Raw genomic sequence first — 23,662 nt, forward strand, 5'->3', positions numbered from 1 at the left:
CATTATAACTCATTAAATCTTAATGAGTCCCGCCGGATCCACCTGCACGCCTTTTCACGATTGCCCCTTTAAATTACGAGCGACTCTCACGCTCGGCGCGCTCAAAAATGAAGATATATTCCGCGTGTAAAGAGGAGAGCTATTAGTTACATTATTTAAACAGCCCCTCTTTAAAGCCAGGGGGAGGCTGACTTTATGAAGGGCAATTAGGTACTCACTATAATTGATAATTCATACTCATCACAATTAGGCAGTATAAATAGGGTGTCTGGGATTAATGGTTATGGCTGTTTTGAGAGAGAAGCACTGGCCAGAACTGGTCGGGCAAGGCTGATGGAGTGGAAGGAGGCAGAACCGAATTCATCTCTATTTGCAGAGAAAACAGATTGTGTTTGTCCCTTCGACACACAACCAAATCATTCCAAGGCTCCCTCACCTTGAGCTGTTTCGGTAACAATAATCTGCATGCAGGGTTTTTTGTCGTTGTTGGTGAAGTTTAACCCTCAGAGATTTATTGTAAAACTCCAATATGCGGTTACATAATATCTTGACATTAAAGCTGGATTTAAATTACATTTAACAGCAGCTCATTCCCTGAAGTATATTACAAGCTTGGCAGTAATATTACAGACTTCTGTTTAATTACAGTTTTTTAAGATGGTCCGCAGTGTGGAAAACGATATCCAGGGGGCGAGGTAGGTCCAAATCTCGCCAACGTTTGCTCTTATCAACGTAAGTCTATATTTGATTAATAATATATTGAAGATTTAGTGTACACCTGAAAGTAATGATCACACTTAAATAAATGTTAACGCAAACCCTCACTCTAAGCCTAGCAAGTTTGTCTTTCCGTTAAAAGGATAACTTGAGATAAGCTCAATGCGGAAATGGAAGAGCAAATAAGTATGACGTGTGTTGTGGCAAAACTGCCGCAGCAATCTGCCGACAAATCTAAATGCAGTGGATAGAGACTGGATGTGGATACAACCTTGACCCCTGGATCTCGAGCTACTGTTTCTTTTTCAGTTTCCAACATGTTTTATAATAGTGGAAATATTGCTCAATAAATACATTAGTTCATTTTAAACGACTTCAAAAATGCCCCTTGAGCAAATGATAAACAAACTTTTCATTAAAAAAAACAATTAAAAGGATCTCTGAGACCATTGTGTGTAAATTTCACCTAAAACTGTAGACCCAGAAGGTCTATGCTGAAATACTTTCAGTGGGGAAATTCTGCAACCACAGCTTTAGAATCAAAAAACATAATCGGTAGTAATGTTCTATATCAAAACCCTCATATATGGTTTTGTTGAAAATGGATGTGCTCTACATGTGTGATCATACACTATTTTGGCACTAGACGGCCGGGGTGAAGGTCTTATGTAGCTTTGCTCTCTGTTGACACCGGTATAATTGCTAAACTGAACTCTGCAACAGGCAGACCTCACTAATCAATAAAGTCTTCACCAGCCATTTCCCCCGTGTTTCTGTCCTCATTTCTCACTTAATTGTTCTTCATTCAGGAATGTCTATGCCACGAGCAATAGGTGTGTGTATGTGTGCAGGTTTCCTTTACTGAGTCTGAGTGTATTTACTAGTGTATTCTTGCAACAATACGCAGAACTTCTGAACAATTATTCCATCCATACAGCACGTATATATATATATATATATATATATATATATATATATATATATATATATATATATATATATATATATATATATATATACTGTAGTTTTGTGTATGTTATATGCTCTGTTTTTTTCAGGGTCCTGACAACGAAAGTAATTCTAATGTCATTCCAATGCATTTCTTTAATATAAAAACCTAGTCGGTGCGATTTTGCTACAATATAAAACATAATCTAAAATCTACAAAATAAAATAAACAATAAAATAAAGACGTGTAAGTGATAAGGGATAGTGTCTCTAAAAAGTAGTTTGCAGTAAAATATCACCCAATCCAAATGATATAGACTAAAGCATTATGAAATCCTAATTCCAAGATCACCTAATATTTCTGAAATAAGGCAATAAATAATGACTGACATCTACTAAGTAAAAATAACACACATGATCAGTTCTGGCCTCGTCAGATGAAGCCAAATTACATTTTGCAGCGAATACTACGTCCTTTAATACTCCTATCTTTTCTTATCACGAAGAGGGACAGATTCATGGATAATGTTATTGCTTATGAAATAAAAGCCCCTCTCCACACGCTGACAAGAGATTTAGAACTAGCGTGTGATGGTTTGACTTCTCTAACCTTGATGCTGGATGCACAGATCACGTACGACAAACTTCCCTCATACGTTATAGCTAGGAGAGAATTATAGGTCAATTTAGGCTCAGCAGCGAGGTGACCCTTGTCAACAACCTCCGTTCCACCATCCCTCCTGTTTTGGATGTTGACCTTTGTGATTTTTCCTGCAAGGAGAGGAGATCGTTGCATTGATGGGTGTGTTAGTCGTGTGGTCAGTCCTCGTGTTGTGGGTGGGCACTCATGTGTAGTGATGCCTGCAGGACCCATCCTGTGACTCTGGGGCATATGGACTTTCCTGCCCATTTCCCTGGGGCATTATTGCCATGCTGATTTACAACCAGTGAAGGATAATCTTCACAGAGCAAATTATGCCCGATCACATTGTGTGAGCCATTTTTCAAAGTCTTTAGGTAAAAGTATAAAAAGTATAGAGGTAGAAGCATTTTCATATTTTAATAGTTACAGAGATGTCTTTGCTTTGATTCATTACATGTAAAAACAAAACATGTTGACGTTAAATGGAGGGAATGGAGATGAGACGGTGTGTGTTCATATTTACCCACATTGCACTGACAGGGTTTGACATATGGCGCCATATTTAGAAAATGTGATTCTCGTTGTTTGGAAGTGAGAACCACTTATCTTTAACATTGAAGGCAATAGATCTGCGGGGCGAGATTTTTATAGACATTTCTCATTACTAACCTATTGGTGTTTATAGCGACGGTCATAAATGGAGCTCCCTGTGGTGCTATGTTTTATGAAGAGATCAGCTGTCAGCATATGAGTGTAAACCTCTGCAGGACGCACTGACTACAGCCGAGAGAGAGAGAGAGAGTGTGTGTGTGTGTGTGTGTGTGTGTGTGTGTGTGTGTGTGTGTGAGAGAGAGAGAGAGAGAGAGAGAGAGAGAGAGAGAGAGAGAGTGTGTGTGTGTGTGTGTGTGTGAGAGAGAGAGAGAGAGAGAGAGCGAGAGAGAGAGAGAGAGAGAGTGTGAGGGAGAGAGTGTGAGAGAGAGAGTGTGTGAGAGAGAGTGAGTGAGTGAGAGAGTGAGAGAGCGAGAGAGAGAGAGAGTGAGTGAGTGAGTGAGTGAGAGAGCGAGAGAGAGATTAACTTTTAGGGTTTTACTTCTTTTCTCAAAAAGGGGCAATCCACAAAGAGCAAGAATGCTAAAGAAAACATGGCGCTTAAGTCTTTAATTTAAATGAATATTTGCTAACAATGTCCTTCATAAAAATTAAACATACTGTGTACCGAATACAATTTACAGACAAATAAGATATAATTTTCATTCTTGTTTGTGTTTTTGTACAGTGTGACACATAATTTGGTATAATCACATGTATTTCTCAGTTCTGTTCTCAAAAGTATATACACTTTTGCATCGATGTACAAATAAACAAACAAACAAACAATGCCATTTTCCAAACCACTTCCATTCCTCAAACTTCATCTAGGCTGCTATTGTCGCAGATCAGCCAATCAGCGCTAAGCATCTCCAGCTAGCAAGCGCCAAGTCCCTTTAAGAAAAGTCTCCGCACTCGGGAGTCATATTTGCAACGCCCCTGACAGCTAAATTGCAATCACACAAGAAACAAACTTAAATGTGGGAAAACAAATGTCTTTAGAATAGCATGTTAAAGTCACACTAAAACAACATATTTCCAGACACACGGTTCGTACCTTTTTGTTTCTTAAGCTAGGTTTTCCAAGTAATTCAGCTGCTACGAAAATGCAGAGGTACTTACCAGTAGAAGGATCATTAAAACACAATTGAACGATTGCATCGTATTTCTGTAAGGCGGGAGTTCACTCAAAGGACCCGTTTTGATCCTTGTTCTTTACCCTATGAGTTTTCCCCATTCATCGGAATCATAGCTCGTAATACAACTGCGGCGTCTTGTTAGTATCTGTAGTCTTTGGCAGCGCTCTGTAAAACAAAGCGAGGTCTTCTGGAGGTGAGTGATTCGGCGAGAGGAGCGGAGACCCGGCGAGTCAGTGTCGGATTTACTCCGCTAAACAAAGAGAAAGGTTTTAATGCTCTTGAGTTTGCACAGAAACATCGCAGGTAAGCGAACATCCCCTGTTCCGCCGCTAAACAGCATACAAACAGGCCTCGGGATTTACACGGGCTGCGAATGAGAGGCGAGATGACGTCACCGCCACCGTCGCTCTTATCTACGTTACAAATTCCCAGTACAAAACACTGCTTACGGTATTACCGATACAGCCTGGTATACCGTGAACTAACAACACGGCATTGACTCGATTAGACTGAGCAGTTGTGACGTTGCTGTCCTGTTCATTCTGGTGAAAAAACAATAGGAATTCTAATGGTTTCTATTACAAATACCAAATAATGTCTTTGCTCTCGTTCCTTTGATAGCCACTGTGTTTCAGAATATGATTTCTTATCATTTTCATTTGTTTTGTCTGCAGCTTGGTGGAGGTATGACATTAACCAGGGGCTCCTTCACATATTCCAGTGGAGAAGAATATACCGGAGAATGGAAGGAAGGCAAGACATTTCTTACACAACATGCATTGGATCATTGCTTTTTACTATTATATCTGTGCTTTTAATAACAATATTAATATTTCAGATGTAGTTATACAAGTACTTCTCAAGTCAGGGAATGGCATGGAAGAACATTGGACATTTTATGTTTCTACTGTCAAAGCAAGTCTAATGTAAAAGCAAGAACTGGGTTGGTACATATGCCTATTCATAAGATTCACGTATTTGTGATAAATGTTGGAAGTTGCAGTCGGAATGGCTTGAGGTGGTGGTTGCTAACATCTCGAAGTGCTAATGTTGCAGATGCAGATTACAACTGAAAGCTATGTTGTATATAAAGTGTCTACCAAGTTCTAAAGCTCTGTTTTTTGTGCAGGTCGAAGGCATGGTAAAGGCGAGCTGAAGTTCGCTGATGGCACCTGTTATAAAGGTCACTTTGAAAATGGTCTCTTCCATGGATCAGGGGTGTTAGTGTTTCCTGATGGATCCAGGTCAGAATTGTGACCTATTTCATAGCTTATGAATATTTTAGATATTGTGATGCTGTAAGCGCAGTAACACCTACGAACCAACTTGTGTTTGACAGGTATGAGGGGGAATTCGCCCAAGGAAAATTTCAAGGAGTCGGAATCTTCAGCAGGTTTGATGGGATGAAGTTTGAAGGGGAATTCAAAAGTGGTCGTGTGGAAGGATATGGTAAATATACATTTTTATTTGACAAACGTTGTTTCATAGAATGTACTGTTTAACCAAAAGCATCTATCCATTATTTTCCAAATTTTCCCTTTAAAAAGTAAACATATAATCGCTGTTAATTTAGGATCTAAAAAAGTTAATAGCATTAATAAATATCAGTAGTGAAACTAAAACATAATAGAAAACACTAATACTATAGTAAATACAGTAAATATTTCAAAAACATTTCTTTGGAAAGTAAATTATCTTTGTGAGTACAGGCTCTGTGATGTTTTTAAAATGATGTGTATTAATTGGTCAAAAGGCGTGGGAACCCTGTAATGTGTTTATCTTTCCCGTGTAGGTCTTCTGACATTCCCCGATGGTTCCCATGGCGTTCCACGGAATGAGGGAATGTTTGAAAACAACAAGCTTCTGAAACGTGAAAAGTGCCAGGCTGTGGTGCAGAGAGCAAAGAATTCAGCATCCACAGCCCGAGGCCTCGCTGTATGATATACTGACCTCTATAAAACAGCCATGAACTGCAGTTTTTAGATCAGGTCCCACAATACAATCTGGATTGCACAGGCAGTGATTATGGATCTGGGTTCAGGTCTGATCTCTGCCTTTACCAAACAAGGGAGCTGGAGAATCCGTGAGACACATCCGACCCTCAGGGATGGATGAAAGAGTTTCTGTTCCACACGTCTCTTTTTCTCTCACATTGTTGCTCTGATTTGGTCTTATGTGGCTTAAAAACATCACAAAATTGTCAGCTTGTTATGGAGGCATCACCACTGGAGGCATTTCAGGTATGAAAGTGTGATCAAATTGAGGTCAGTTTTGGTAAAATAATTGAATTGGTCTTTTTGTAAGTTGATAAGTTTTGATTGTTGATGTTCGGGGTTTCCACGATCAGAAATTCTTAAAATTAATCTTGGAAATTGACAGGATGGACAGTAATGCAAATGAATAAGATAACGTTTATATTAAGGTATAAAAAGTTTAAAAAGTTTAAAAATGTAGTCATCAAGAACAAACAAAAAATTATCGGAACTCTAGTAAGGTTTGTGGGAACCCTGATATTGTAATTTTAGTTTTCAACATTCATTTTCTTAAGTGCACATTTGCCTTATTTCTTGTATTAAGAGTAATTGAAATCCAGCAATGAAGTTGGAAAAAAGTGTTACTGATGGAAACAGCTGTGAGTGGAAACAGATTCAATAACTTATGTATAATTTAATTATTATTTACTAACAGATTATAGGATAATGCAGAATTGGTATAGTTTTGTCATTTGAAGATATACATGCACTAGTAATGGTTGAGGATTTTGTTTTGTGTGTTTATTTACTAATTATTTTGATCGTGTGTATTGTTATAGAGGGTAGCCATTGATGTGAACATGCCGGGCCATTCTTCCTTGAGTGGTAAAACACTCAGAAAAAATGGCTGCATTCAATAGGAGAAACAGGACGGAACTAAAACACGTAATAATTTGCTGAAACTACAAGCACCTAGACTTGACAGTGATCGTTACGACTACCTTATGATTTACAAAGGAATACGGTGTTCTTAGATACGGTGTTGTTTTCTGATATTGTAACCATTCATTTTGCTGTGTTTTACCACTCAACCAGGTGCTTTCCGGTGTGTTGACGTGGGAAAGTGACGACATGTGCATACCCTCTATAGAGAAGCCTTAGACATGATCATACAAAATATACTGACACCAAAAACCATTTTGCACTGTTATTTATTTGAGCAGAGAATCAAAAGATTAATATGGAAAATAAATGAGAAGTCAGAAAAACGTTGTCATCTATATTTCACTTCGATTTTGGTTTCTGTAAAAGTCATAAGCCACACCATGAAGCCATACCAATACAGCGAATGTCCAATACAGCAACAACAAAAGCAGAAGAGTTGAATTATTTACTATAATTATTATTATTATTTATAAACGATCATAAATTGACACATTAAATCTTTATTTAAGAATTAGGTCTCTGTGTTACACTCCTTTTTTAACTTTAACAGGTGTTTCTTACCACACGTCCATGTTTACCTGAACAATGTATCAATAATGTTTAGACTTTCATTATGTAATAATAAACATTTAAACTGGAAAATGGGTTATGATGTCATTAAACAAATTTGTGTCTAAATTTGTCACAAATGTAATGTAAAATGTTACAGAACCAGAAATAACCCGGAGATGCATGCATGTTAATGTTGATGAAGCCGAATTTTTTTTTTTACGGTATTGCTAAAAGTGCACTTCCTCCCTGCACTGATGCATAAGTAACAGAATAAGCAGTTGCTTAGGCAGAAGTGGCTACAGGTTTGATCTCCTACTAAACCCGACAAGTTACGGAAACTCGAACCGTTTGAGGAAACCAATTTCCTTAACCATTTAAGTTTTAAAACGAACAAATATAAGTATTTTTACAGTAACTCGAACCGTTTTAGGAAACCTATTGCCCTAAAACAAATATTTTAAAACTTAAATGGTTTAAGGCAATCGGTTTTAAGATTTGATGAATCCTCATGTGTCTGTCAGGCCAGACCAACCTCCCTCATCTGTTCCAACCTCTCCAGTGTCTCCTTAGTGTCAAACTGCCATTGCTTCACCAGCGCACAGGCTTTAACGCCATCCTAAAACACACACCAGTATTTTCAAAAATGATAAAGAAACACGCTTTTCTGTAGTGTTACAGCATTTTTGATCTGCATATTTGCTCCAGTCAGTATGAGGAGCTTGACAATTTTAAATTGATTTAATCTGACAGCATCATGCAGGGCAGTGTCCCCTTCCTTTAAGAAAAGAAAATAATGGTAAAGATATTTGTTCAAACTTTAAACATACATGCCTTCCCAAACTCTAGTCAATAATCAGCATAATGTTATATTTTTCAAATTTCCTGGATTTATTATTCAGCAGTTACCCGGTCCTTGGCATTAATGTCAATCCCGCTGGCTAGAAGGTGTTGAACGACGTCACTGTGACCTGTCCATGTGGCCACATGTAACGTTGAGCTGAGCATCTGAGCAGTTTTTAAGAAACTTAACATACTGAGCCTATTTCTAGGCATCTTGATGGGTCTATAACCACACTGGCTCTCAAGATTCTCAGAAGCATACCTCGTCTTTGACATTAATGTCAGCTCCTCTGTCCTGAAGAACCTTCAGTGCCGGGACAATTCCCGAATTATCTCACCCTGTCCTTAAAGTTGATATCTACTCCTTTGTCCAGTAATTTTTCTACAGCTTTGTCATGATTCCCCAGAGCAGCCACATGTAGTGCTGTTTTCCTGAACTAAGACATACAGTTATGTAAGAATCTGCAAAAACATACATTGTGGAATGAGGGATTGTATGGTTTCTGACACAATGCACCTCATCACAGGTGTTCGGATCTCCTACATCTTCCGGAAACTTCTCAACTAGTTTCAGGTCTCCCTTGGCTGCTGCTTTCAAAAACTGTTTCGGTTCCACAGATCCCTAAAGAACATCAGAGATACACAAATCAAATGTTGTGATAGTTTGAGCTGGTTTAGTAAGGGTGCATCATAGATAAAGAGGATTGAACATTGTTCATTTAACAGGTCTGTTGGGGATATTCAAAAGGCAGACATGTTTCTCTCACCACAGGAACATCCATTAGATATGTGCAAGCTGCTGCTTTGTTCTTGATCTGCTTCAGCTCGTGAAAAGTCTCAGTACCCTTCAAATCAACGATATTGCATCTCAGATCAGATGAGGTCCCACTTGTATGTTCCTGCGTGAAGAATTGATATATCTGACTGATACTGTTTTCAAGTGCTATAAAAAAAAATGTCCATACACTTTTTTTTGACAGACAAAAGAATGTATTCCCATACCATATATAGTGCTGTAAATAAAATTTGTATTAGATACAATATTATATATATATTAGATTGATAGTCAATCTAACAATCAGGCAATTGGCTCTTTTAACGCAAAGACAAAATTTCCATTCCTACAACAGCTACATTGTGCATACATCTCCTTATTATACTTACTGTGCATATGAGGATATACACTCATTATTGTATGTTAATTTTTATAAAAAAAGAGTATTTAGTATAATTTAAGAGTTCTTTAATCAAAAACATTACAATATTGATATCTGTGCTGTTTATCTTGACTCACCAGAGTGTTTGTAGCAGTTTGATTGGTCGATTCACTTCCCCCTCCTGTTCCAACCAAACATGCGTCCAAGATCAAAATACCCAACTTTCGTGCCCGAGCTCGACGCTTCTAAACAATATAAACTCAAAAAATTCTGTTTTCTGTGACAGACCTGCAGGACTGAGAGCTAGTGCTAACAGAAGGAATGTGAAGCCACGTCAGACCTTGTGTGACAGCTGTAGACAGGAGCAGGATGGAGCACAAACACGCGACCCGCTCTCACCCCGTGAGCTCACCCATCTGGTCAGTGTTGTTCACCTCTATACTCCTGCCCTTTGCCAAGCACTGGAAGTCCACTTTCACAATAACTACAGCCCAATAAACACCCTGTTTTGGAGATTATGTTATTTATAAGCGTTTAATTAGCGTCAAGTGATACCCAATAAATGCCTTTTAGATTCAAAGAAGGCCTGTTACCACCCAACGTCCAATCACTGAACAGAATTGAGGAACATCCTGTTAGTCGCACACGTGCAAGAATGCACAGGAAATGCTGGAGAACATTATTACTGATTATGATGTGTTTGCAACATGTAGCACCCTATAAAGTGTTTACGGGAAGAATAGAAGCAGATGGCGGCGAAGGTGACATCAAGTTGAGACGCTCAATAAAGCCACCATCATCTGAAAAATAAATAGCACGCGTTGAGCAAGATGCAAATGAATCAAATGGAACATGTTTACAAGAGTCATGTGAATGCAGATGGAAGTAAATACTCCAAGTGCTTTGATTTCATAACAATACAAACATGTTGTTTAAGTCATTAAATGGATCTGTTATTACTCAGCACCACCTTCCATCCAACTGGGTTCGTCAACCATTACTCCTTCCAGAATGACCTGATGATCTACTGGCTGGGCTTCCTGCTTGTTCAACCAGACCTCTTCAGATGATTCAGAATGCAGCTGCAAGAATGGTCTGCAAAGAGCTGAAGAGAGCGCACCTCACACCTCTCTTCATTAAGCTGCACTGGCCTTCTATAGTCGCTCGAATCCCATTCAAATCTCTACTCTAGGCCTACAAAACCACCACTGGTTCGGCACCCTGGTATTTTCAATCGCTAATTCAGGCTCATGAACCTGCCCGATCCCTGTGCTCTGCAATAGAACAACGTCTTTTGGTGTCGTCCCACAAAGGGAAAAAATCACTCTCACGGTCTTTCTCCGGATGTGTTCCACGACTCTTGACTCTCCCTCTTGCAACAAGCTGTAGTTGTCTTTAAGAATCGTCTCAAAACACATCTCTTCCATCAACCAGTCTTTTACTGTTTTACTTTCTTCCACCCAAAATAAAAAAGCAAAGCTTCGTATACTGTGATTGGCTTTGTCTTTTCAACTGAGGCCAGTTTTAATGCACCCATGCATTGTTGTTCTTTTGTTGCACAAATTGCATCTATTGTTTTCCCCTACTTTGCTTGTTGATTAGGATTAAAGCGTGCTTACTGACAAAATGTAAAGGACTAAGTGTTATTAATATAGACTGTAAAAAACTACTAATACAGGTTTTGTTTATAGATTTTTCACGTATAATGAACAAAAATAGATACATTTATGGAATTTTACTTTAATTAAAATTGTTCACATATTTTTGAAATGCTGTCAAAAAACGTAAAATTACAAGAAAAACATAAATACCATGTACTTTTATGGGGAAAACCTTTATTTTGTGGTATATTTCTTGTGCCTCACAGCTGCTAGAAAAATTTAAATGTTTTAAAGGATTTATTTGAAGCTATTTTGAAAAATGGGGGAAAATTGTCAAAATTACAGAAAAAGACTGCACGGAAACATGTAATATTACAGGAAAAACTGTTATTTTACTGTTTATTTCTGATGTCCAAGCTACCAGAAAGTTTTATTATTTTAAAAGAACATGACCGGTTATATAACTGAACTCCATTATCTGATGAAGTGCTACTTCTATAGCCAAAAGAGAAAAAGCACAAATATAAACAAATATTATCAGCTAATTTATTTACATTTACATTTCTTTGTATTTAACAAGCTGTAAACCTTTGAAACAGGCCAAACGTTATATCAAGCATTTAAATTCATAAACCTGCAGTGCTGTGTTTTATGCAATATTAACATGGTGGTGGACTGTGGTGGATATGTTCAAGACAGGTGATTCATTATAAGTCAATTATTAACCGTGAGGAACGGAAGAAATGGACAGACACGCAGCTCACTTCCAGTTCAACAGACATGTTTTCTCTCTACCTGGATGTAGAAGACGGACAGCACCTAAAATAAGAGGTAAAGCTATTAAATGTGTTGTTGAAAAATTACAAAGCTTCCTAAAAATGTGCTGTGAGGGGTCTGTGACTATTAAGAGCAAACATTTGCTCTAAACAGCAATCACACTGTGTATATCATACAGTAACAGGGCTTCCTGAATCAAAAATGTGACAAAATGTGAATCTCTTTTATTCAAAAAACATTTTTGGCCGAGATGTTGGGGAAGAGTTTAGTGAAAATGTTCCTGGCAAAGATTATTTAGCTTAAACCATATTTATAAATTAACATAAGTATTTTTAACCTCACTGTTTGTTATTGTGTATGTGTGTGTGTGTGGTGATGTTAAAAAACTTTGTATTGACTGATGCTTGTTTCTGATTTTATAACAGACAGCAGACGGTCGGTTCTCCCGGGTACATGTTCATAACAAACACAGTTGACAATTAAAATGGTGACTCTTAAACACTTGAGTGTTAAGGAAGAAGATGATGACAACAATGTTCCTCTGTTACCTGAAGCTGGCAGCTCCGAGAGCCCCTTCACACAACCGTGGAGGGCAGAGTCCAGGGAATTCATTGTCAGCCGGTGGGTTTGCCTAAGATAAGACAGACTGCAACATGAATGCCATTTACATGCTTCACTGCAAGTTTCACAACCTGTCCACACATCTATTAAAACTAACGGAGCGCATTTAACACGTTCTAGTAAATTACAATGAAACGGCAAGCTAAATGGAACTGGTTCTTTATAATTTCAGGAGGAACGATCTCATTTTGAGCATTGTTTTGTTGGTGAGCTGTTACTCTGCACTTCTGGTTCCTGCTTATCTATCAAACCAAGAGTTGATCTGGACCAATGGCAGCTCTACAGAAACCTTGGTAATTTACTGTTGTATTCCACAAGACCTAGAACTGTAAATTATAACATAAAAGTTTTATGACCTTGGCATTTATTGTATATTATAATTTTCAAAACGTGACCTTTGTCTTTGTTGACTATGAAATAGTTTAAATTGCAATCATTGAAAGACACCTTTAAACTAAAAATCTCAGGGTGAGACCTCAAAAAGCCGATGACGTTTTTTTTCTTGTAAAATCCCGACGATGGGTGATAACACTGAAGACACAAAAATATAAAAGAAATTATTTACTTAGGACATTGCCATAGCAACAAAATTCCTATAAGTATATTTGTTATTCTATACTTCAAAGAGTTAACTATTCTTCTAAAATGAGGGGAAATAATAAGAAAAGCGCAAACTTTTGAATCTTTACGGTTTTATATACTTTATAAACTTTTAATCTTTCTTGTCAGATATTTAAACCCTCGCATGTACATACCTCAGGCTCTTCTGAATCATTCAGCAGCCCTGCTGTCTCAGTCGTGCCGCAGCGGGTGGAGCGTGGAGGGGGTGAGGAAACTGTCTACACCCGCTGGGCTCCTGAAGATTCCTGTCTTCCTTGAGAATGGAACAGGTGACTGGGGGCTCCCGCCTCCTCTGGGTCTGCTTGGCAGTGAAGAGATGGTGTCTCAGGCCCTGAGAGTTTTACCTCACACTGGATTACCTTCAGGAACAAAAACCTGCCGGAGATGTGCAGTGGTTGGAAGCGGAGGCATTTTACATGGAAAAAGTCTTGGACCTCATATTGACCAGTATGACATTATAATCAGGTAGGTTCAGGTAGTGAACCCAAATATTTGGATACTTAAGATACAATTACTAATAAAATGTATTGCATTTAATAATTGCCTACCTATTAGTTTGATATTTTGAATATCTAATTCAATTGCATTTTTAAAGTGATAGTTTACCCCCAATATAACCGAACAGTGGTGGCACCCCTTCACTTCTATTGTATGGAATGGGGGCCAGTTAACAGCATTCTTCAAAATATCTTCTTTTGTGTTCTGCAAAAGAAAGAAAGTCATACCGCTTTGAAATGATAAAAGGGTTACTAAACGATGACATTATTGTTATTTTGGGTGTACTATCACTTCAAATGTGACTTTAATGTGTCCAAACACATTTTGTGACAATGCTAACAGCGATAAAAAACATGTTCTATAACTGAAACTGGAATGCATGTTAAATCATCTTAATCTTACAAAAAAGATTTGCTTTATTTTATTTAAATATTTGTATTTGAATTTTCATTCCGATAGAATGAACAATGCACCAGTACTTGGATTTGAAAGAGACGCTGGCTCAAGAACTTCCATTCGTCTCATGTACCCAGAAGGGGCTCCTTCTATATCTGAGGAATACAAGAGCACTGAAGTGGTGGCATTGGTTGTATTCAAAAGCTTAGATTTGGCATGGCTCACCTCGGTAGTAACCAAAGACCCCTTGGTGAGTACCATCAGAAAACTGCATACAATGCTTTGATAAGCAGTTTTCTTTTCTGTGTTGACACTTCCTATTGAAGAATTCCAAAGTTCTAATTTTGTCACTGTTAAGAAACACAATAGCAGTCAGAGAATTTTGTGTATCGCTCTCTCTGTAGAGCTGGTGGTCTAAACTTTGGTTCTGGAGGGATGTGATAGACTCAATTCCTCTTCAACCAGAAAACTTTCGCATTCTGAACCCCGAAATCATGTACAGGACTGGACAGGTACTGCAAACCTATTCCGGGCAACAGAAAAAGGTCAGTATACTGAGACCAAATGTGCTTGGCTCCCTATAAACTCAAGAGGGTTACTACATTTAAGGGAGGCTCTTTAGAGTTGGGAAGAAGATGCCAAGCATCCATTAAAAATTGATAAGCAACCACAAAAAGACTATGATGAAATTGTTAAAAGAATGAAAAACATATAGGAAATGTTTAAATTTACTTTAAGATTGTAGATTTAGGTAAAAGTTAACACTAAAATAAAAATTTGTGGTATTATTTCAATGGCAGTTTGAGACCACGCTGTCATTATAACAAAAGGTATGGGGGCATACTAAAATACTGAATGCATTGAGAATATACTTAGTAGTCAAGTAGTTTTTTGAGTGGCCGTGTATATTTTGTTTGTTAGATGGTACCGACACTGGGGATCAGTGCAGTAGTTCTGGCCCTGCAGGTGTGTGATGAGGTGAGTCTAGCTGGATTTGGATATGACCTGCAGCACCCTGGAGCTCTGCTGCATTATTATGAATCTCTCCGCATGGACGCCATGATGACCCAGGTGGTTCATGACGTCGGCGCGGAGACCATCTTACTGCGGGAACTAGTTAAAGCTGGAGCCGTGCGGGACCTGACAGGTGCATTATGATGACATCAAAGAATACTCACTTGCCTTGAAGTTGATAAGATAATATAATAAAGCTATTGAAATAAAACGAATAACTGCTAAAATGCTAATAAAAAATTAAAGGTTCTATAATCCAAAATATAATCTCAATATTTCTATGTCTCAGAAAACTCCTTACTCTTCAAGTGTAAATACATGAATAATTTATCAAATTTAATAACCGTTATATGTAACATGGACTGTATCAAAGCATAATTTATTGATGTGTCAGAGATTGTGTCATTTATAGATTCTTCATTTTGAACTTGGTTTACATTTAAATTGAACTTAATACAGTGATTAATATAAGCAAACTTTTATCATATCAAGATTTGTGTGAAACAAAACTTTTTTTCTCAGAGCAGCATGAAGGAGGGTAATCTAGTGCTATTCTAATCTATACTTATATATTTATTGTAATTGTCTTCAAATTTTGTTCATGTATTTTGTCTTTATCTCAACCTCAAGGAGAAAAAGAGCAATTCATAACAGCAAAATGTACAAATTATTAATAACAGTAATAAAACAACAGTAATTATAACATATAAAAGACTCAATTTAGCAGTTTAGGCAATTTCATGGACTCTAAATGTAACTAATATATTCATTAAGATGAAATCTGTTTTTGTACTATATAATATATAACCCTGACTTTGACAGAAATGATCAGATAACATAGTTTTACATAAAAGAGTAACTATACACAGCCGTTTCTCAAAAGTATCATATAGGTGTTTTCTTGGGATACAGTGCTCAATTCATTGCAAGCAAAAGAAATGCAATGTTTTGTTACTTGGCATAATAAATTCTGCAAATATTTACACTGAAATGCAACGTGAATTTGCAGAGGTGCAGAAAACTGTTCTAAAAAGCTATCAATTATATAAATACAAAAATGAACATGTTGCATTGGCCATTTTACTGTTGATTGATGAAACCTTGAGGGATCTTTACAGTAGAGGGATACGTGACGGTTCCCAGAGTTTGCGGGCCAGCTGACTGCAGTGCTGAAGAATAAATTCAGTGGGAATTACACCAAGATGCACCGTCAAGAGTTCATAACACTTCACCACCTCGCCCTGATGACTTTTGCTGTAATATCGCAGCAGTTTCCTGTGACATCATACATGGAGCAGACATTAAATTATTTATTTTATACAGATCATATATATATATTAATGTAGGCCTAAATACATGGGCCCTTCACACCAATGATCATGCAACTTAAAAAACTCGTAATTATAACATAATATATAAGAGTCATTTATATATAGTATAATATATGTTTATGCAAATTATGTTTGATTTCTTATGGTGTCAGTTACCTGTAATAATCCCATGCAAGCATTCCGATTGGAGCAGAGTCATCTGGGAGGCTAGGTATATCTATTACTTCTAGTTTGTAACCCTGCCAAACCAAATTTACAACGGATTAATTCTCAAAAATACTGTTTAGGTTCTCAACATTATATTTTCATTATGCCATTATAGTAATGGTGAAAAAGACTGGCAGTTACCGATTCGTTTTCAAACCAAAGGAAGTAACAGTAAAAATAATCTCCATCTCTGATCGTGACGGTGGTGTAACCCTTCTGCAAGTAACGCCGAGCTGTTGCCACAAGACCCCAAACCTGTAAACAGCAAGAGAGACTAGTCTCGCTAATGATAAGAAAGGCACCAATTCTGAGGTCAGTTTGTTCATGTAACTGGATTTACTTTGTAGCTTAAAGGGGAAAGATTTTGACCAATAAATCTTCAAATTGTTTCAGTTTATTGTTTTTTCTTCAAACAGTTTTACTCGTATTATTATATTCATTAAAATATATTTGTCAGCACTGTCATCAATAAGAATATTCAATATATCAGGCCTTTATTATATATATTATAGACCCGTTTTGCACCGACGTCACACTTACGTCACATCATTAGCTGGAGGCAAAACAGAGGGAAAACTGTAGGCGGCCAATACGACCCAGCACAGATTTGGTTTCAGTTTATAATATCATCTTGTTGTGTTGTTAAGTGCCACAATCATCAGAATACAGCCTTCAATTTGATATTTTACCTGCTGCCATTGCCAAACAAAAACACTGACGACTGAACAGAGACGATTATCAAAAATGCTCGCGTTTCACTTCATAACACATAAGATAAAAAACGACTGTCTTTTGTTGGTCTCACGTATCCCCAAATCAGAAATTGGGGAAGGGTTATTTTTCACGTAACGTTAGCGTTAACTCTGGAACACATAGGGTATGCTAGCTAACTTTGTTAGTTATACAACTAGCAGTTTACTATGGCCCAGAAACTAAACATAAAGAAAACTGTTTGTCATCTCTTCTTTAGTTGTCACAGGTGCAGTGAGAAGGCTCTTGTTATGTATCAGGTTTGTGTTCAAGTAAAGGCATTTACTAACATTTGCCACTGTTAGCAAACACAGGCATCTATAGATGTATACGCTCCCAGTTTATCTTTACTATACATTCTTGGTTTCTCTGGTAGGTGTAGATGTCAGGCCACCTAACTGGAGGTAATCCAATCATTTTGTCCTTGGATCCATTCATTGAGCGCTTACAGGTCGGCCAGGTTCCTTGCGATAAATTGTACTTTTTCAAAAACAATCGCGGTCCTAGACAGTGAGTGACCTTGAATCTTAAATTATTTTTTCATTGTCAAAAAGCAAGCGAACAAATCGTGCTACCTAGCATTCAGCTCAGGTGGATCTTTCTGCCTCCACCTAAGCACCGCCCACAAAAACGTGTCACAACGTTTACCAGCAGTAAAGGCGTCTATATTGCTTGCATGTAATATTTTTAATGGTTAAACACACCTTATCCTTTATGAAGTGAGCTAAAGGGCCCTTTCCAAGCTCGGAAGCGGTGCGATCAGAAACATTTAAGGAGGGTGCGATCATTTGACCACCTGAACGATCCAAGTAGACGAAGTGGATAAGACCAGGAAACTCCTCCAGGTATGTGAGTACATGGTTAAAGTGTAACCCAAACGTGCATCATTCCATCATAATGTCACCGGACAAATGATACATAAGTGAGAATTACAGGGACATGCATCTACACAGAGGGGAGCAGAAAATATTAAACGCACAGTCATCAAAGAGAAGGAAGGATATGACACCATTGTGATGTTTCTCTTGCTTTTCACCAGCAAAAAATCCTTCCAGTCCATCAACTTTTCTCTGAAACAAACAGAGACAGAGGGTGTTTTAATTCTGAAGAATAATAGGCTAATATGTACAGTATGAGTGCTGTGGAAAGATCCATTCAGACATACTTGACCATGCTTAGAGCCCGTTCTTGCATGTGAGGTGGCAAACGCTGAGAACTGCTCATGCACTCCGACGCAAAACACTGCCTGTACACGCTACACAACTGTGTCTTCATGTTTCGACAAGAGGGCAGCAAACTGCAACATACGACATGAAGAGTGATGAGCCAACAAATGGATTGATTTTGGAGATTAAAGGGTCATGAGTAAATAACTTTTTGGTTTAATATAAAGCAAAGCACTCACTCTCTTGTAAATCCTGGTCCAGACCGGGTAAAAGCCTTGTTCTTAAAGTCTGTCCACGCATATTGAAGTTGGTAGGTCTGAACACACACACAAAAAATTTAATTTTTTAGGAAGACATAAAATTGTGAATTATAAAGTTGATCGGACAGTTTTGTACAGTAGGAGGGTGTGTGTGTGTAGTGATTAGGTTGTCGTTCACTGACCTGAATGTCCATGCTGGCTAAAGTTCGGATGAATCTGTCAAGTTTACTGCGGTGCTCTTGAATGGAGGGCTGACCCCGCATGGCTGCCCCATGACCCTCACATAACCGTTTCTCCAGCTTCACAAACACTTCCATATAGACGTAAACATTCATCGCTATGTGACTGTTTGGGATCTGTTAATATGCATAGAGAAATAAAGTGGATTTTAAAATCAAATGTAAATAATCTTATCTCTTCGTACCATTATCCCCAACATACAGATTGCACAGCAATTAAAAATGTTTATAATATTTATAAATTTACTATTTATAGTAATTAAAAGTTGGAAAAGTCTAAATAAATTATGTTTAGTTGTAAAACAAAAATAAAGGTCATACTATAATTTAACTATATACACAACAGGGTTTTCGTTAGATCCAAAAACTAGGTTTCTGTTACACTGATTTACACAATCAACAATATTCAAAAGAACCGTCACCTTAGTGAGCAGCACCATTGTGATTCCAGACCAGAGAGGAAGACAATACATGGAGTGTGGCATCATAGGAAAGAATCCCTCATTCTTAAGCGTGGCTTCTAGAAAAACCCTGGACGGGGCTGAAGGGTCAGGGGTTTGAACTTCAAGGGTTTTTAAGCTGTCTTCCGCCATCTAGCAAAGACCACACCATAAGAACACAAGAAACTTCTCTATTATTAATACACATTTTAGGTGGGTATACAGGGACACAATCAGATCAGTTTCAAGACTAAACAGATGTTCTGCTTTGGCACGCACAAACACAAGTGGCTTACCTGAATATCAGGATCTACAAACTGGAAGACGGGAGGACTTTCCCCTCTCGGTTGAACTACGCATAAGAACACAAGAGGTAATCAGGAAAACAATAACAAAAGTGATTTGTTAAGGATTATCCTTTAATGTAGTGATCCTGAAATAATCTGATACATGAGAATACTGCAGCACACGTGCAACATCGCATTTTCTTTTTATTATATATTATTAGGAAGTTAAGATATATGGTTCAGGCCTCCAATAATTATATAGACTATGATGATTTGTGTCCTCAATTGACTCACCTAATACACTGTCAGGAGGAGAGGACTCTGGTGTGTAGAATACATCTGTAACTGAACTGTTCTCAATTTCCTAAACACAGAAATATACAGACACAATGTCAGACCACAATAAAAAAATCAGCCTGTGAAGTCTGAATTTGATATATCAAACCTCAGGAGCTGCATCATCTAGATCCATTTTGCTGGGATAGAGATCTTGCACCAGGATAATGAGAGCCAGAAGATCAGAGGTGGTCAGACTGCTGGCATTTCGACTGCCAAAAAAATATATATGTGTCATTCTTGTATGCAAGACACTAGCAGTCACTGCACTTTGCAACCAAAATCCATCCTAGGTTTTTCTATATTGTTTCCTATCAGTTTCTTGTTATTTTGCAGTACCTGGAATAGAAAGCCAAGAGTTTGGTGTGCACAAGTATGAAAGCGTGCAGGACTTCTTCTCCAGCTCTCTCCACACTGTTGTTGATCTGCTGCACCACACGACGCTCTAGAAACTCAATACACTGTTCGCACAGGGTCGGGTGGATCAACCTCTCCACAGCCTGAACAGAAGCAGAACACTCATCATCTGTGTTTTCAAAACTATGACATGCACACAGTTACGTTAAACAAAATGCACACACCTCCACTAAAAAGCTTTGGTCCTGCTCTCGCAATCGGCTGTATGTTTCCAAAAGTCCTCTTAGTTTCTGCCACAGACGGTTCCTTTGCTCAGTATCTTGAGGGCGTAATCTGACAAATGAACACGTATGAAGGAGTCTTATTTGCTCAGGAGAAAGTCCGAAGGCAATTATAATATATTAAGACACAAAACTGCATTTCTTACTCTTTCCTCAAGAGGGCACTGCTGAGTGTGACCATCCCAAACATGACTTCTGTGAGTTTCTTCATCACATAGATCTTTCTCTTCAAATCCTCCTCTGTTTCCTCTCCATCTCCGTTCACAGCGATGTAGAGACATTCGTCAAACTGTGCGACAGACAAACACACGCTGATTTCCTAACAACCACCCTGGCAACATCACAGCAATATAAATGTATTGCTCATATTGTACATCCTAGCGACTACCCGCAATACCCTAGGCCTCTAAGAACATATTAAACATTTCAAAATATGAATATAACTATTATATATTTCAGTAGAAAATAAATCCTGGCGCCGCCGCTGGTGTGCATCGTGTGACTCCTGCATTCGATTACCTGATGCAGGACATAGATATGATTATTTTCTGTGCTGAAGGACGTGTAGTTGTCCCCGACGCTGTCCACCATGGTGCTACAGGAGATAATGATGGGTGCAAAGAGCGTGTTGATGCTGTCTTCAAATGCAGGCAGCTGAAAGATCAACCAATACATATAATTGAGATTACACACTGAACACAATGAATCTGCAACATTCGACAAATATACATTCATGCATATTCAGATATGAATTGACCATCATGCTTGGTTAAAAACCACCAATTGTGATACCCAAAGCAATGTCCAAAGATATATTGTACCATTGAACGATATTAAAATTGATTACAAAATGCTAAATATTGATTATTATTATTGAAAGATTATTCTCACCTGTTGTCCTTCTTCCTGGGAATTTCCATATTGCTCTTGAACATTCTGCTCAAACTCAGAGTCGGCCCAGTAGAACAGAACCTCAGCTTTCTCATTGGCCACCAGTAAACACTTCATTTCATCTTAACACAAAACACAAAATAAGATCATAGGTGTGCTTAAAATAGTACTTCTCCATTTGCTTTTTTACTGCATGTACTGGATGTTATATCGATGTATTGCTTTTTAAAATAGTTATAGTTTTAGGACATGTGACCTGTGCAAGCATGACACGCATATTTAAGCTTCTCCACACAGTTTGTACAGCTCGTGCTATATTTAAATATTTCTGTCAATATTCATAATATGTTATATTCATCTGCAAGAAAAAAGAAACATTTTAAACTACCCATGCAATCACTCAGGATTATGACAGAAACAGTATGAACACTGTACACATGTAATACTTTTCCTGCTTGAGAAAAAGTCAACTTGTTTGCTAAAGTTTAGAGAAAACACCGACTTGTGCTCCCCGTTCGCACAGTTTGATCACAGACCTCTCGTGTTCAGAACATCCAGGAAAATTCTTGACCCACGTCTTACCCAACTCACAACATCAACAAGTTACAGAGGGAACCGTGTACCACAATGCAGAAAACCTACTAACGTTTTAACGAAGGGAACTTACTATTGTTGCATTTTAAAGCAGAAAAATGTCATTGTGGACGAATCCAGATGTGGTTCTGTTATCACAGAAGAACAACAGTAAGTTTTCATCAGTTGTAGCGCTCCGCTTCCGTATTGCTACAGTGTGTCAGTGAGCGCCGGGTCATGTGACCTGATGATCACCCGCGAAACGCGCGTCACGTCTGTAGTTCAGAATTCAGATCATGTGCAACGCGTGACATTCCTATAATAAACCCCTTTCAGTCTCGAGATTAAAGGAGGCGATGGAAACATTTGCTTAAGTCTTCTGTGATTCAGATATTTCTACTGAGAAAAAGAGGCAGAAATCTCACAAACGTCTCCATTCGATTCTTTTTCTTTCTTTCTTTCTTTCTTTCTTTCTTTCTTTCTTCATTTATTTCTTTACTTCTTTATTTATTTATTTGAGTGATATAAAGAGCCGAAACGTGTAAGCAACATTCAAAAACAATTGAAATAGTTATAAATAGTATAATTATAAATTGACTTCTAATATTTTATAATTACTTCACAGGTCCCCTTGAGTCACATTCTTTCTGCATAAAATTAAAATGATTTGTTTTTATTGATTTATTTTGGTGTATTTATACCCTCTTTCCTCGATGAATGACACACACCTGTAAGAATTTAACATGTTACAACCTTAACCCTTTATGTAAATGGCTTACACATCATATAAACATCACGAAATCCACCGATCTTGGTGGGTTCTGGATACTCCAAATAGGATCGGATGTATAAACATTTTCATGCTGGGTTTGGTTACAGTATGCATGGCAAAGCCGGAGAAGTCACGCAAAGGAAGTTTGAGTCTTCGCAGAGCTCTGGTCTCTAGCATGTACAGACTCAATGGAAAAATAAAAGTCATACTTTATTATGTCTGTATATGAATCTATGCTGTCACATGTCAGCTTTGATCAAATGACAAAGATCTACCTGCCTGCGTAGAGCCGTACACAAACATAATTGCTTCACTTGAAACAAGAGTCAAAACTCAGTTTGCTTACTTCTTAAGGACTTTTGTTTGTTTTAATGCAATGGATAGGTTTAAATACACATTCTATTGTCAATGAAAACGGAATATAATGAAATAAAAATTACATTTTAATACTCAAAAATTAATTTGGTTTCAATCACGGTTGGGTCAAATATGAACAAGCCAACCTTTGGTTTAAAATATATATTTATGGAAAACTATTACCCTTAAGTGTCTGATCCAGTTCATGTTTAAAGGGGTAAAATGATAGCGTTTGAAATAAGTTTGGCGACCTTTGATGGAAACTTTGGCTAACTGACTTGGGCCTGCTGGGTCGTGTCAAGTTTTGTGAATCTTAAGAAAACACAAGCATGAATGAGTGTACAACGTAAAATATTTTTTAAAATGAACCATATGGGAAACATGT

At 37.8% G+C, this 23,662-nt stretch overlaps 3 protein-coding genes across 5 annotated transcripts; 2 read left to right on the top strand and 1 right to left on the bottom strand.

The window, feature by feature from the left end:
• The first annotated feature begins 4,175 nt into the window (after window positions 1–4,175).
• On the top strand, window positions 4,176–7,591 carry morn4 (MORN repeat containing 4). 2 transcript variants are annotated; one of them, XM_079472376.1, is made up of 5 exons: window positions 4,179–4,338; window positions 4,710–4,788; window positions 5,165–5,279; window positions 5,375–5,484; window positions 5,828–7,591. In XM_079472376.1, the coding sequence occupies exons 2-5, from the start codon at window positions 4,722–4,724 to the stop codon at window positions 5,974–5,976; spliced, it is 441 nt and encodes a 146-aa protein (XP_079328502.1). In that variant the 5' UTR covers window positions 4,179–4,338; window positions 4,710–4,721; the 3' UTR covers window positions 5,977–7,591. The 2 variants fall into 2 exon arrangements, with proteins under 2 accessions (XP_079328503.1, XP_079328502.1); XM_079472377.1 differs by having other exon boundaries at window positions 4,176–4,788.
• A 4,221-nt stretch (window positions 7,592–11,812) lies between these two features.
• Window positions 11,813–15,736, top strand: st3gal7 (ST3 beta-galactoside alpha-2,3-sialyltransferase 7). Its single transcript, XM_079472751.1, has 7 exons — window positions 11,813–11,934; window positions 12,306–12,501; window positions 12,674–12,794; window positions 13,262–13,587; window positions 14,080–14,266; window positions 14,421–14,561; window positions 14,938–15,736. Exons 2-7 carry the CDS (start codon window positions 12,365–12,367, stop codon window positions 15,172–15,174), a joined length of 1,149 nt encoding a protein of 382 aa, XP_079328877.1. The 5' UTR covers window positions 11,813–11,934; window positions 12,306–12,364; the 3' UTR covers window positions 15,175–15,736.
• On the bottom strand, window positions 15,383–22,404 carry hps1 (HPS1 biogenesis of lysosomal organelles complex 3 subunit 1). Of its 2 annotated transcripts, none has more exons than XM_079472749.1 (18): window positions 22,243–22,404; window positions 21,576–21,697; window positions 21,204–21,338; window positions 20,831–20,973; window positions 20,628–20,736; window positions 20,386–20,546; window positions 20,156–20,258; window positions 20,005–20,074; window positions 19,720–19,775; window positions 19,406–19,576; window positions 18,927–19,100; window positions 18,724–18,800; window positions 18,484–18,615; window positions 18,323–18,388; window positions 18,023–18,167; window positions 16,710–16,823; window positions 16,518–16,600; window positions 15,383–16,305 (listed from the first exon to the last, which is right to left on the bottom strand). In XM_079472749.1, exons 2-18 carry the CDS (start codon window positions 21,690–21,692, stop codon window positions 16,143–16,145), a joined length of 2,019 nt encoding a protein of 672 aa, XP_079328875.1. In that variant the 5' UTR covers window positions 21,693–21,697; window positions 22,243–22,404; the 3' UTR covers window positions 15,383–16,142. The 2 variants fall into 2 exon arrangements, with proteins under 2 accessions (XP_079328875.1, XP_079328876.1); XM_079472750.1 differs by having other exon boundaries at window positions 16,052–16,305; window positions 18,023–18,164; window positions 18,320–18,388; window positions 22,243–22,357.
• Window positions 22,405–23,662: the final 1,258 nt, after the last annotated feature.

This window comes from Barbatula barbatula, assembly GCF_947034865.1.
Source record: "Barbatula barbatula genome assembly, chromosome: 14".
Taxonomy (NCBI): Eukaryota; Metazoa; Chordata; class Actinopteri; order Cypriniformes; family Nemacheilidae; genus Barbatula; species Barbatula barbatula.

What these genes read in the sequence shown, in the direction of transcription:
- morn4 (XM_079472377.1), top strand. Translation starts at nt 4,674, where the DNA reads ATGATTTCTTATCATTTTCATTTGTTTTGTCTGCAGCTTGGTGGAGGT. An exon ending in TACCGGAGAATGGAAGGAAG is followed by an intron (nt 4,789 to 5,164) that starts GCAAGACATTTC and finishes TTTTTTGTGCAG; the next exon opens with GTCGAAGGCATGGTAAAGGC. An exon ending in TGGTCGTGTGGAAGGATATG is followed by an intron (nt 5,485 to 5,827) that starts GTAAATATACAT and finishes TTTCCCGTGTAG; the next exon opens with GTCTTCTGACATTCCCCGAT.
- st3gal7 (XM_079472751.1), top strand. Translation starts at nt 12,365, where the DNA reads ATGGTGACTCTTAAACACTTGAGTGTTAAGGAAGAAGATGATGACAAC. An exon ending in AGGGAATTCATTGTCAGCCG is followed by an intron (nt 12,502 to 12,673) that starts GTGGGTTTGCCT and finishes TTATAATTTCAG; the next exon opens with GAGGAACGATCTCATTTTGA. An exon ending in TAGTAACCAAAGACCCCTTG is followed by an intron (nt 14,267 to 14,420) that starts GTGAGTACCATC and finishes CTCTCTCTGTAG; the next exon opens with AGCTGGTGGTCTAAACTTTG.
- hps1 (XM_079472749.1), bottom strand. Translation starts at nt 21,692, where the DNA reads ATGAAGTGTTTACTGGTGGCCAATGAGAAAGCTGAGGTTCTGTTCTAC. An exon ending in AGTGCCCTCTTGAGGAAAGA is followed by an intron (nt 20,737 to 20,830) that starts GTAAGAAATGCA and finishes TTCATTTGTCAG; the next exon opens with ATTACGCCCTCAAGATACTG. An exon ending in TTGTAGATCCTGATATTCAG is followed by an intron (nt 19,577 to 19,719) that starts GTAAGCCACTTG and finishes GGTCTTTGCTAG; the next exon opens with ATGGCGGAAGACAGCTTAAA.